Genomic DNA, 13,374 nt, shown 5'->3' on the forward strand with positions numbered 1-13,374 from the left:
TCTGAAGTTGGTTGTATCTATATCTTTCTCACTTCCCTTTCCCTATTAAGTTGCTCTCTCCAATTTTCTATTGAAAGAGCAGGAAGATTCAAATCTTAGATACTGTAACAGATAATTCCAAAGCCTAAGGGAAAAAGACCCCAGACCAAGGATTGTGAAACCAACCCATCACAGTGTGATGACTTCGAGAATAGTGGGGCTTGATTTTCAGCACACCATCTCAATGAGTTGTGACAATTTTTCCAGATTATGCACTGTTCTGACAGGTCCTCTTTTAAGCCTTGGACTATGGTCTTGCATTGACAACACCTTCCCGTCAGGTCAGCAGTAAAGTGACAGATGAAATTTTAAGATGTCATGGCAGCAGGAATGGGCACAATGAGGCAGCAGTGTGAGAGTGAAACCAAGTACTGAATGGATAGAACCAGGTATCATGGCAGTAAGGATGTGGACAGAACAAAGTATGAAAGCAGCTTGGATTAAATGCAGCACAATGTCAGGAAAACAAAAGGATAGGGAAGTACACTGACAATTTGTATTCATATAGTGCTCAATTTATTCAAATAATTCAAGGTGCTTGGATTGCTATCAAACAAAATTTGGTGGCTGCCACATGAGATAAAAATGAAAATAGAAAGCACTGGAAAAACTCAGGGTAAGTCTGGCAGCATCTGTGGAGATACACAAAATTAATTTTTCAAGTTTAATATGACTTTCTTTGGAACTGGAGATATTAAGACAGTTAAGCAGTGATCTAGTCAAAAGAAGTACTTCTAAGGATGATGGAAATGCTGATATTCCTCTAGGCAGTGGAGGTATTTCCATAGGTCAATTGGCTGCAGGCTCAATCACCAATGGTGCTGTGATTAAGACCAGGGCAGCCCAACCGACCAGAATGGAAGGATGGAGATATCTTGGAGAGTTGTAGGTGATTGCATAAAGAGAGGGAACATAGGCATGGGAGAATTCTTTACCTTGACTTGGATACAAGTCAGCAAATTTTTTTATGAAAGAAATGTAATGAACTTTGACATTCCTTTATTTGTTTGACAGTTTTTATTTGGATATAGTAAAATCTACTCAACCTTTAAAATGAATCAGAAACTCTTCTTCAGATACAAATTCTACAAACATGAATCTTTACTCACCCACAGCGAGGAGGAGGATACTGGCAACAAAACAGCCTGCTGCAACACTAAGATAGTAAACACCTACTCGCATTTCTGCAGGCCAAAGGGGAAACAGTGTAGCGGCAATCACTGCAATGACTGTTAAATTACCAAAAAAAAATAGGTTAGTGTAATTGCCTGTTGTTGACAGAAAGATGGGATGGGTGTAGAGGAAGGGGAAGGACAGACAGAACCAACATATAGGGAGAATATACAGGATAACACACACATACAGATTAAATATGTTGGTATTTGAGCAACATACCTAATATCAGTCCCATTGCAAATGTCTTAAAATGAACAGGATCATATATCCACACGTATACCTTAAAGAAAGAAAGTCAAAGAAAAGGGCTAACTGAGAATTCCTTCTAACATTAAAGCAACAGATTCCAAAGTCTCTGCATAGGCCTGACAGAAATAATATGCAGGAAAGCAGAGTTAGGTGAGAAAACACAGATCACTACCTTGAAAACTGCTAATCCACTCTACTTTGTGACAATATCTTTAATATCTGATAAAAGGTACAAAAGATAGAGATCAGATTATCAACTGCCTTTTTCTGAATAACTTACATTTACTGCTGGCAGACTGGAACATATTTTGCATCTCCATTTTCATGTTTGTTTTGCTATGTCAGGTACAGCAAGTCCTTGTTTAAGGTTTCCCCCTTTAATGTCAGTAAGTTGATAGGCTTTTAATCTTGGCGAATGTTGCAATTCATTATAATATCAAATCCTGTATATCTCGATTGTACCTCACCTCTGACTTGTTTCCTTTTCTCCACCCTAACTCCCACTTGTGTTCTCTTCTCCATTCTGATCTTCAACTTTCAGCCTTCTCCCACTTTAAGATGACTGAATTGAGACCTTTTACCAACCTATTTCCCAGTTTCCTCTGCCCCAATATCCGAGTGGTAGCCTCACCCACAAACCATTTCCCTCTCTTTTACTTGTATTCAGATGCTGTGGAAATGTGAGCCTTGATGGTTCAGATGTGCTGGGGATTTCTACCACACTGCTCTTCTCTGAAGTTCTTGCTCACAGTAGAGAGGGAAAGGGAAACAGCAGCATTTAAAGAAAAATGGATTGAATGACTCTCAGCATTTGTGAACCATTGGAACTTTCACTTCCACGGCATCACAGCACCACCTTTGCTTTGACTCTCAACATTGAATGGGAATTCTAGCCTCAGAGAGGGAAGTGGCAAGAGGGAAGCTGCAGTTTAGAAGCTGGGAGCAAGAAGAGGCCAGAACTTGTAGATGGGAAGTGAGGAGGCCACCACCTAGGGAGGAGTCACCAAGGGTTGACAAGCAGGGAGGTCCGCAGCAACTCGGAGGATCATTGATTAGGAGGTTTGGTAAACAGTATCACTGGCAAAAAGAGGAGATATTGTAAGCCACAAGTTGCATTTTTCTTTCACATTTTTAAATTGGTAAATTAAGTAGGTTTTAAAATAAAATGAATGTAGGAACCTAAAAAATGTAAAACATTTCAATTTAGAGGTTGTGGTATTTTACTTTTTGTATTCATTTGGGATGTGGGCATTGTTGGCTAGGCCAGTATTTATTGCCCAGGGAAAAGTGATAGTGAGCTGTCTCTTGAACCACTGTAATTCTTGAAGTGTTGGGACACCAACACTCATTTAGTGAATTCTAGGATTTTGACCCAATGACAGCGATGCCACATTGATGTAATTCCAAGGCAAGATGGCATATAGCTTGGAGAACTTGCTGAGGGACAGGATCTTTCTTTTGATTTGTGTAGCAAGCATGAAAGGACATACCAGTGGACAGGTGACAGAAGTTCAGTGTGATGAAATGTGCAGTGATTCATGTTCGTAGGGAGAACATAGAGACACGATACAAGATAAAGGGCACAATTCACATGGTGCAGAAGCAGAGGAACTTCGTCATTAAAGATTGAGAGAGTCGTTAATGAAGCATTCAAAAACCTAGGTTACATTCATAGGGACAGAGCACAATAGCAATGAGTTTATGTTGAATTTATATAAAACTCTAGATTTGCCTCAGCTGGAGTATTGGTTCCAGTTCTGGGCACCACAGTTTCGGGGAAGAGAAGCAAATGCTAAGAGATCCTATAGAGGTATTCAAAACATGAGGACACTGATTTAAGATAATTGACAAGAGATGGAAAACCGATGAGAAATAACTTTTTCATGCAGAGAGCATTTAAGGTCTTGAATCCACTGTGTGGTTCAATTGAGATATTTCAAAAATGAATGGGACTGCTATTTGAGAAGGCATGAGAATGGCTCTAAGTGATAAGCTCTTTCAGAAAGTCAGTGCAGACATGATTGATAAAATGACCTTCTATGCTTCTGTGATTCAGTGACTGATCCAATCATTCACAAACTGTAAAATCAGAGAGGGTGAGGAGAGAGATTCAGAGAAACAGTTAGAATCATAGAATCCCTACAGTGCAGAAAGAGGCCATTTGGTCCATCGAGTCGGAGTCAATCCTCTGAAGAGTATCCTACCCTATCCTCGTAGCTCTGGATTAACCATTGCTAACCCACCTAGCTTACATATCCCTGGACACAATGGGGCAAGCTACCAATGGGCCAATCCAGCTAACCTGCACATCCGTGGACCAGAGGAGGAAAACGGACCATCCAGTGGAAACCCACGCAGGCATGAGGAGAATGTGCAAACATCACACATTCAGTCACCCAAAGCTGGAATCAAACCCAGGTTCCTGGTGCTGTGAGGCAGCAGGGCTAACCACTAAGCTATCATGCTGCCTTTTAGATGACAATGTTGGAGCATGGAATGCTTCATTACTGCAAGTGGATAAGGCAGAGATGACTAAATCTTTTAAAGGTGGGTGTATAAAAGCACAGAAGTACGGGGGATAGTAGAGGAGTAGAAATAGCTTTGCGTTGTGCTAACACGAAGCTAGCAGACAGGATTAGCCAAATGGTCTTCCTCCAGGCCAGAAACCTAAATGGATGTTCTTTACCTCATTTCCATCAAGGAAAAGCTGATCGTTGTGTGGTTCCAACTTAAATTTTCTTTTTGTCTCTTTCTTTTTCTTTGGTGTTCCTGGACCTTCATCCTGGTAAAACAATCAAACAGTAAGTTATTGACATAAGTGTTGACTGAGAATATCCTGTTACTTTGGTATTCAAAGCATAACAAATACAGAGAATTTCCAACACAGAACTACCTCAAAAAGTCTATGTCCATGAGCTTCCTTGTTCAGGTCAAGCAACAACCCCTGCACTGCCAATATCCACTGCTGGAGCCTCAGTTTAAACCCACTGTATATTTGTGGAGAGACACAAACAATGCGACACATAACTGAGGAGTATCCTCTTTACAGACAAAGAAGCTGACTAATTACCTTAAGAACATAAGAACTAGGAGAAGTAGGCAACTCAGCCCCTTGAACCTGCCCTGACAATTATCATGATCACAGATGATCTCACCCTCATCCTAAACTCCACTTTCTTGCTCAGTCCCCATAACCCTTTAACCCCTCACTAATTAAAATCTGTCCATCTCCTCCTCAAATGTATTCATGGTCCTGGCATCCATCACACTCTGGGGTAGTGAATTCCACAGATTCACAACACTGAGAGAAGCAATTCCTTCTCATCTCTGTTTTAAATCAATCATCCCTTAGCTTAAAACAATGACCTTTCGTTCTAGAATGCCCCATAAGGAAAACAGGTGCTCCATATCCAATTTGTCAATTCACTATAGCATAATATGTAGCTCAAATAGATCTCTCATTCTTCTGAACCCTAGCAGTGGTCAGGATATGGGGCAGAACATTGATCAGGAGATAGAAAAGGCATGTAAGAAAGACACTATTACAATTATTGTGGGGGACTTCAACATACAGGTAGACTGGGAAAATGCAGTTGGTAGCAGATCCCAAGAAAAGGGATTATTGGGTGTTTACAAGATGATTAGAGTAGCATGTGGTAGAGTCCACTAGGGAACAGGGAATTCTGGATTTGGTACATGTGCAATGAGGCAGACTTGATTAGGAAGCTTAAGGTGAAGGACCCCTAGGGGCAGAATCCACAATATGATAGAATTGACCCTGCAGTTTGAGGGAAAACCTGGAATCAGATGTAATAGCATTACAATTGAGTAAAGATAACTGCAAAGACATGAGGGGGGAGTTGGCCAGAGTTGATCAGAAGGGGAACTTAGCAGGAAGAATGGTGGAGCGGCAATGGCAGGAGTTTCTAGGGGTATTCAGGAGCCACAGCAGAAATTCGTATCAAGGAAGAACCAACATACTAAAGGGAGGACAAGGCAACCATAGCTGACAAGGGAAATCAGGGACATCATTTAAAGCAGAAGGAGAAAACCTACAATGTGGTGAAGATTAGTAGGAAGCCGGAGGATTGGGAAGTCTTTAAAAATCAGCAGAGAATAACTACAAAAGTAATAAGGGAGGAAGATGAAGAAATATACAGGCAAACTAGGTCATAATACAAAAGATTGCAAGACTTTTATATGTATAAAAACGTAAGAGACAGGCCAGAGGGGACACTGGACTACTGGAAAATGAGGCTGAAGAAGTAGTAACAAGGAACAAAGAAATTGTGGAGGAACTGAATAGGTACTCTGCATCCGTCTTTATGGTTGAAGCCACCAGTAGCATATCAGAACTTGAAAAGAGTCGGGGGCAGAAGTGAGTGTTGGCCGCACGAAGGTGGTGCTGGGGAACCTGGAAGTTCTGAAGGTGGATAAGTCACCAGGACTGGAAAATGGCTAATGTAAAACACCTCTGTTTAAGGGAGGGAAATCACAGGGCAGTTAGCCTGACCTCGGTCATTGGTAAGATTTGAGAGTCCATTATTAAGGATGAGATTACATTATTAAGGAAGTGCCTGGTAAAATAGGGCTGAGTCAGCATGACTTTGTCAAGGGAGGTCATGCCTGACAAATCCGTCAGAATTCTTTGTGGAGATGATGAGCAAGTGGACATGATCTATTTGGATTCCCAGACAGCCTTTGTCAAGGTGCGACACAGGAGGCTGCTAAATAAGACAAGAGCCCACGGTGTTAGGGGCAAGGTACAGCCATGGATAGAAGATTGGCTAACTGTCAGACGGTCTTTTTCAGGTTGGCAGCCGGTGACTAATGGAGTTCCACAAGGGTCAGGGTTGGGACCACAACTATTTATGTAATACATTAACAATCTGGATGAAGGAACTAAAGGCATTGTTTCTAAGTTTGCAGGTGACACAAGACAGGGGGAGAGACAAGTCATGTTTAGGAAGCAGCAAGGCAGTAGAAGGGCTTGGACAAGCAAGGAGGGTGGGCAAAAAGTGGCAGATGGAATGTAATGTCCAAATGTATGAGGTTATGCACTTCGAGAGGAAAAGTAGAAGCGCAGACTATTTTCTAAATGGAGAAAGGCTCCAGAAATGTGAAGCACGAAGGGACTTAGGAATCCTAGTCAGGATTCTCTTAAAGCTAACATGCAGGTTCAGTTGGCAGTTAGGAAGGCAAATGCGATGTTAGCATTCATTTCAGTTATGCTAGAATGCAACAGCAGGGATGTATTGCTCAGGCTGCAGAAGGCTCTGGTCAGACCACGTTTGGAATACGGTGAGCAGTTTGAGTCCTTTTCTAAGGAAGGATTGCTGGCATTGGAGGGGGTCCACAGAAGGTTTACAAGAATGATCTCGGGGATGAAGGGCTTGACATGAGGAGCAAATTAGGTCTCTAGCTGATGGGGTTTAGAAGGATGAGCAGATGAGGAGAGAGCTCATGGAAACTTACAGAATATTGAAAGGCCTTGGATAGAGTAGATGTAGAGAAGATATTTCCACTAGGAGAGACTAGGACTTGAGGACACAGCCTCATTGAGAAGGGATGACTCTTTAGAACTGAGAGAAGAAAAAATTTCTTCAGCCAGAGGTGCTGAATCTGTGGAACTCATTGCCGCAGGAAGCTATGGAAGCCAAGTCATGGAGTATATTTAAGACAGAGATGGATTAGTTCTTTATTTTAAGGAGATCAAGGGTTATGGGGAGAAGGCAGAAGAATGGCGTTCAGAAACATCAACCATGATTGAATGGTAGAATAAATTTGATGGGCTGAGTGGTCTAATTCTGCTTCTATGCCATATAGTCCAAAATTTAGAAGTTGCTGTCAAAGATGGCTCATTAGGCTGGTGCACGGCATCTTACAGATGGTACACACCGCAGCATTGTGAGAAGGTGGAGGAGTGTGAATGTTTAAAGACGGAGGATAAGGTACCACTTAAACAGGCTGCTTTACCCTGAACGAGATGGAGCATTTTGTAGCCACAGTACTTACACAGCTGGTCCAGTTATGTTCCTGGTCAATAATAACCCCAAGATGCTGATGGTGGTGAATAGTGACGGTAATAGTGTTGCATGTGAAAGCTTTTCACTGTATTTTATTATATTCTTACTTAAAATACACGTGAAAAGAAAATAAAAAAAAACAAGAAGAAAGGGGATCTCATATAAACCGATGTCTTCCCAGCCACCTTCAGTTCTGAGGAAGGGTCACCAGACCCGAAACGTTAACTCTGTTTTTTCCTTCACAGATGCTGCCAGACCTGCTGAGCTTCTCCAGCAACTTTGTTTTTGTTCCTGATTTACAGCATCCGCAGTTCTTTCAGTTTTTAAAATTCTGATAGGACAGGCTAGATATGGGAAGAATGTTCCTGATGTTAGGAAAGTCCAGAACTGGGGGTCACAGTCTAAGAAGAAGGGGTAAGCCATTCAAGACCGAGATAGGGAAGAAATTCTTCACTCAGTTGTGAACCTGTGGAATTCTCTCCCACAGGAAGCTGTTGGGGCAAGTTCATTAGATATATTCAAGAGGGAGCTGGACATGGCCCTTGCAGCTAAAGGGATCAAAGGGTATGGAGAGAAAACAGGAATGGGATTTTAAAATTGCCATATTCATGTTGAACGGTGGTGCAGGCTCGAAGAGCTGAATGGCTACTCCTGCATCTATTTTCTATGTGACAATAAAATCAAAAATCAAGGGGAGACGGTCAGATTTTCTCTATTTGAAGATGGTCTATGTCTGGTGTACATGTAACTTACCACTTACCAGCCCAAGCCTGGACGTTAGTACAGACTGTTTCATTATCTGAAGAGCTGTCAATGGTGCTGAACACTGTGCAATCATCAGTGAACATCTTCACTTCTGATCTCATGATAGAGGAAAGGACATTGATGAAGCAGCTGAAGATGGTTGAGCTCTTGTGGTATGATGTGTGTCCTGACCTTTGAGCTGGGTTCAAGTCCTACCTGCTCCATTTCTGAGCAGGTTTACTAGAAAGTTTCTCTACTAAGGAATTACAGTGGTACATCTCTACCTCTGGTCCAGGAGGCCTGGGTTCAAGCACCGTCTATTGCTGGGGAGTTTTGATAACATCATGAAATAGATTAATATAGAAAACATCTACACCAAGCAACTCCTGCAGGGATATGTCCTGAAGTGCTTGGCTTCCAGCAATTACAATCACCTTTGTTCGTACTAATTACCTATTACCCCACAGGCAACATCCCAGATACCACCATCACCATCTCTGAACATGTCCAGTCCCACTGGCAAGGCAGGCCCAGTAGAGATGGTGGTACAGTGGTATACAGTCAGGAGGGAGTTGTCCTTTAAGTCCTCAATATTGGCTCCAGACATCAGGTGGTCTCACGGCATCAAGTCGAACGTGGGCAAGGAAACCGCTTGCTGATTATCATGTGACATTCTCCCTCGGCTGATGAATCAATGCTCCTCCACGTTGAGCGGCACTTGGAGTAAACACTGAAAGTGGTAAAGGCACAGGATGCACTCTGGGTGGGGGATTTCAAAGTCCACCACCAACAGTGACTTAACAGCAGCACTACTGACTAGGTGGTTGAGTCCTAAAGGACATACCCGTTAGATTGGGCCTAATGTTGGGTGAGTAGCATTCCCTCTATTTTTTTTGCCAGCTGTGCAGGCCTCTGAGGTCTGTGCATGGCAGCAATTTAGTGCTGGTATCGGGGTGCCAATGCCGATCACTTTGCACAGAATATCGGAGCGGCTGAATGCATGCAGCCTAGAGGGAATGTTGGTGGTGAGAGAACCAACAAGAAATTAAAATATATTTGATCTCATCCTCACCGATTTGCCTGTCACAGATGCACCTGACAATGACAGTAAGTGACCATTTCGCAGTTCTTATGGAAAAAAAAAATTCTGCCTCCACACTGATAGTACTTGATACCATGTTGTGTGGCACTATCATCATGCTAATTGGGACAGATTTTGAAAAGATCTAGCAACTCAGAATTGGGCATTCATGAGGCACTGTAGTCCATCAGCAGTGGCAGAATCATACTCGAACAGAATGTGCAACCTTACAGCACAACATGCTCCTCATACTTCCAATACCATTAGGCCAAGGGATCGAACCTTGTTCGATGAAAAGTGTAGAAGTGCACACCAGACATACCTAAAAAGTCAGCACTGTGAAACTATAACACAGGACTACTTGCATGCCAAACTGCATAAGCAGCAAGTAAGAGAAAGGACTAAGTGATTCTACGACCAACAGATCAGATCTACGTTCTGCAGTCCTGCTCCATTCAGTTAATTAAATAACTTACTGGAGGAGGTGGCTTCAAAAAGATCTCATCCACAATGAGATGCAGAAGCCCAGCATAACAATGCAAAAGATAAGGCTGAAGCATTTGTAATAATCTTCAACCAGAATTACTGACTGATGATCGCTCCCGACTTCCTCAAACAATCCCCAGCGTCACAGATGCCAGTCTTCAGCCAATTCTATTCAATTCACATGGTGCCAACAAATGGTTGGAGGCACTGGAAACCGCAAAGGCTATGGGCCCTGACAAGATTCTGGCAATTGTACTGAGGACTTATGCTCTCGAAATGCTGCACTTCAAATCAAACTGTTGCAGTCGGGTTACAACACCAGAATCCTTTCGACAATGTGGAAAACTGCCCAGCTATATCTTGGATACAAAAAGCAAGACAAATCTAACCTGGCCAATTACCATCCCATCAGTCTACTCTCAATCGTAAGTAATGGAAACAATGCTATCAAGCAGCAACCACTCAGCAAGAACCTGCTCAGTTTAGGTTCCATTTAGGGGCCATTTAGCTTCTGGCATCACACAAGCTTGGTTCAAACATAGGGAAAATAATTCCAGAAAGCAATTCCCTTGACATAGAGGCCACATGGACCAAATGTGGCATCAAGGAGTCCTAGCAAATCTAGAGTCAATGGGAATCCGCTGGTTGGAGTCATATCTGGTACACAGGATAGAGTCATACAGCATGGAAACAGACCCCTCAGTCCATCCAGTCCACACTGACCGTGTTCTCAAACTAAAGCAGTCTCACCTGCCTGCATTTGGCCCATATCCCTCCAAAGTCTTCCTATTCATGAGCTTATCCAAACGTCTTTTAAATGTTGTAACTGTACCTGCATCCAGCACTTTCTTTGGCAGTTCATTCTACACACGAACCACTGTGTAAAGAAAAGTTGCCCCTCATGTCTTTTTAAAATCTTTCTCCAGGATGATAGTTGTGGTTGTTGGAGATCAGCCATCTCAGCTGCAGGACATCTCCGCAGGTGTTCGTCAGGGTAGTGTCCTCGGTCCAACCATCTTCAGCTGCTTCATTAATGATCTTCTCTCCATCATAATGTCAGAAGTGGGAATGTTTGCCAATGATTGGACAATGTTTAGCACCATTCATGACACCCCAGATAATTAAGCTGTCCTTGTCCAAATGTAGCAAGACATGAACAGTCAGGCTTGAGATGAAAAGTGGCAAATAATGCTTGCACCAAACAATTGCCAGGCAATAAACATCTCCAATAAGAGACAATCTAACCATAACACAGTTGTATGTCAAGGGATTAATCACTGAATTCCCGTATCAACATCCTGGAGGTTACAAGTGACCAGAAATTGAACTCAAACAAACAATAAATGTATTGTGGCTATAACAGCAGATCAGAAATAAGGAATACTGCAGTGAGTAACCTACCTCCTGACTTCCAAAGCCTGTCCACCATCTACAAGGCACAAGTCAGGACTGTGATGTACTACTACCTACTTGCCTGGTTGAGTGCAGCTCCAACATCACTTAAGCTGCTCTAGGACAAAGCAGCCCACTTGATTGGCACCATATCCACAAACATCCATCGATGATCTGTAACAGAAGTGCACACCATCTACAAGATGCACTACAGAAATTTACTAAGATTCCCAGACAGCACCTTCCAAACCCATGAGACTACCACCAAGCAAGTCAAGAGCAACAGATACATGGGAACACCACCACCTGCAAGTTTCCCTCTAAGCCATTCACAATCCTGACTCAAAAATATACCGCCGTTCCTTCAGTGTCACTGGGTCAATCTCTTGGAATTCCCTCCGGAAGCGTATTGTGGATCTATCTATGGCACATGGACTGCAGCAGTTCAATTAGGCAGCTCACCACCAGCTTCTTAGGGGCAAATAGGGAAAAGCCCAGCAAGCAACGCCAATGTCGCGTGAGTGAATTAAAGAAATAGGTATGATAGCAACCAGTGGAAAATTTTCCTCCTCTTGACTCCTATTTTGTTCAGGTTCCTTGATGCCACTCTTGGTCAAGTGCTGCTTTGATGTTCAGGGCACCTTATCTTTTCAATTTAGCCCTTTTTACCATGGACCAAGGTTATAATGAGGCCAGGTGTTGAGTGGTCTTGGCAGAAACAAATTGGAACACTTGTGAGCAATTCATTCCTGAGTTAGAGCTATTTGTCAGCAAAACACTTTCCATCACTTTACTAATGACTGACATTAGACTAGCAGTTTGGTAATTGGTTTTGCCCAGTTCTTTGTGGACAGGCATATGTGGGCAACTTTGCATCTATATTGGAACAACTTGGTTTGAGGCAGAGCAGGCTTTAGAACTTAAGTCTTTTTCAAAAGTCTGTGGGAAAAACAAAAAATCAGTGGCAGCTTTGTGGTTAGGTTAGAATGCTACTAACAATCCTTTTTTTTCAAATTGGGTCTGTTCCGTTGAAATTGATAGGGGGTGAGCCTTAATAACAGGTATTTGTCTTAACAACGAGCTGTAGCTTATTACACAATAGCTATGGGTACAAGTAATATTGGCTACTTGTAGAGTCAGTCATACAGTACAGAAACAGACCCTTCAGCCTAACCAGCCAAACATAATCCCAAATTAAACTAGTCCCACCTGCCTGCGCTTGGCCCATATCCCTCCAGACATTTCTTATTCATGTACTTATTCAAATGTCTTTTAAAGGTTGTAACTGTACCCGCATCCACCACATAGGGCAGCTCGATGGCTCAGTGGTTAGCACTGCTGTCTCACAGTGCCAGAGACAGGTTCAATTCCACCCTCAGTCCATGTGGAGTTTGCACAGTCTCCCCAAGTCTGCATGGATTTCCTCTGGGTGCTCTGGTTTCCTCCCACAGTCCAAAGATGTGCAGGTTAATAGGTGGATTGGCCATGCTAAATTGTTCATAGTATACAAAGTGTGCAGGTTAGGTACATTAGACATGGTAAAATGTAGGATAACAGGGAGGGGTGTCTGGGTGGGATGCTTTCGGAGGGTCAGTGTGGACTCAATGGGCTGAATGGACTGCTTTCACATTGTAGAGATTCTATGATGACTTCCTCTGGAAATTCATTCCAACATGAACCACTGTGTAAAAAAAAAAAACAGCCCCTCATGTGTTTTAAATCTTTCTCCTCTCACCTTGAAAATATACCTCCTAGTTTTGAAATACCCCACCATAGGGAAAAGATACCCACCATTCACCTTTTCTATACCCCTCATGATTTTATAAACCTCGAACAGATCACCCCTACAACCTCCTACACACCAGTGAAAAATGTCCTAGCCTATCCAGCTTCTCTTTATAAGTCAAGCCCTCCATTCCTGGCAACATCCTGGTAAATCTCTGCTGAACCCTCTCCAGCTTAATAATATCCTTCCTCTAACAGGGTGACCAGAATAATACTATAAAGGAGGCCTCACCAACGTCCTGTATAACCTCAACATGATGTCCCAAGTCCTCAACTCCTGTACTGAAAGGTCTGAGCAATGAAAGCAAGCGTGCTAAACGCCTTCTTAACCACCGTTTTCATGGGACACAAACTTCAAACAATTATGTACCTGAATCCCTAGGTCTCTCTACTCAA

The 13,374-nt window shown here is 42.7% G+C and overlaps 2 protein-coding genes across 2 annotated transcripts in view; one reads left to right on the forward strand and one right to left on the reverse strand.

Moving 5' to 3' along the window:
- The window catches only part of LOC109927648 (extracellular calcium-sensing receptor-like), a 216,078-nt gene that overhangs the window by 47,533 nt on the left and 155,171 nt on the right, over window positions 1-13,374 (forward strand). The window lies entirely within an intron of this gene.
- sec62 (SEC62 homolog, preprotein translocation factor) overlaps window positions 7-13,374 on the reverse strand; it is a 40,208-nt gene continuing 26,840 nt past the window's right edge. Inside the window, exons 5-7 of the mRNA XM_048604171.1 lie at window positions 4,151-4,246; window positions 1,435-1,495; window positions 7-1,268 (exon numbers count right to left, since the gene is read on the reverse strand). Of these exons, the coding sequence (XP_048460128.1) occupies window positions 1,141-1,268; window positions 1,435-1,495; window positions 4,151-4,246 (285 nt within the window). The 3' untranslated portion in view covers window positions 7-1,140. The remainder of the gene's footprint in view (window positions 1,269-1,434; window positions 1,496-4,150; window positions 4,247-13,374) is intronic.

The sequence above is a fragment of the Rhincodon typus genome, chromosome 13 (genome assembly GCF_021869965.1).
Source record: "Rhincodon typus isolate 14 chromosome 13, sRhiTyp1.1, whole genome shotgun sequence".
Classification (NCBI taxonomy): domain Eukaryota; kingdom Metazoa; phylum Chordata; class Chondrichthyes; order Orectolobiformes; family Rhincodontidae; genus Rhincodon; species Rhincodon typus.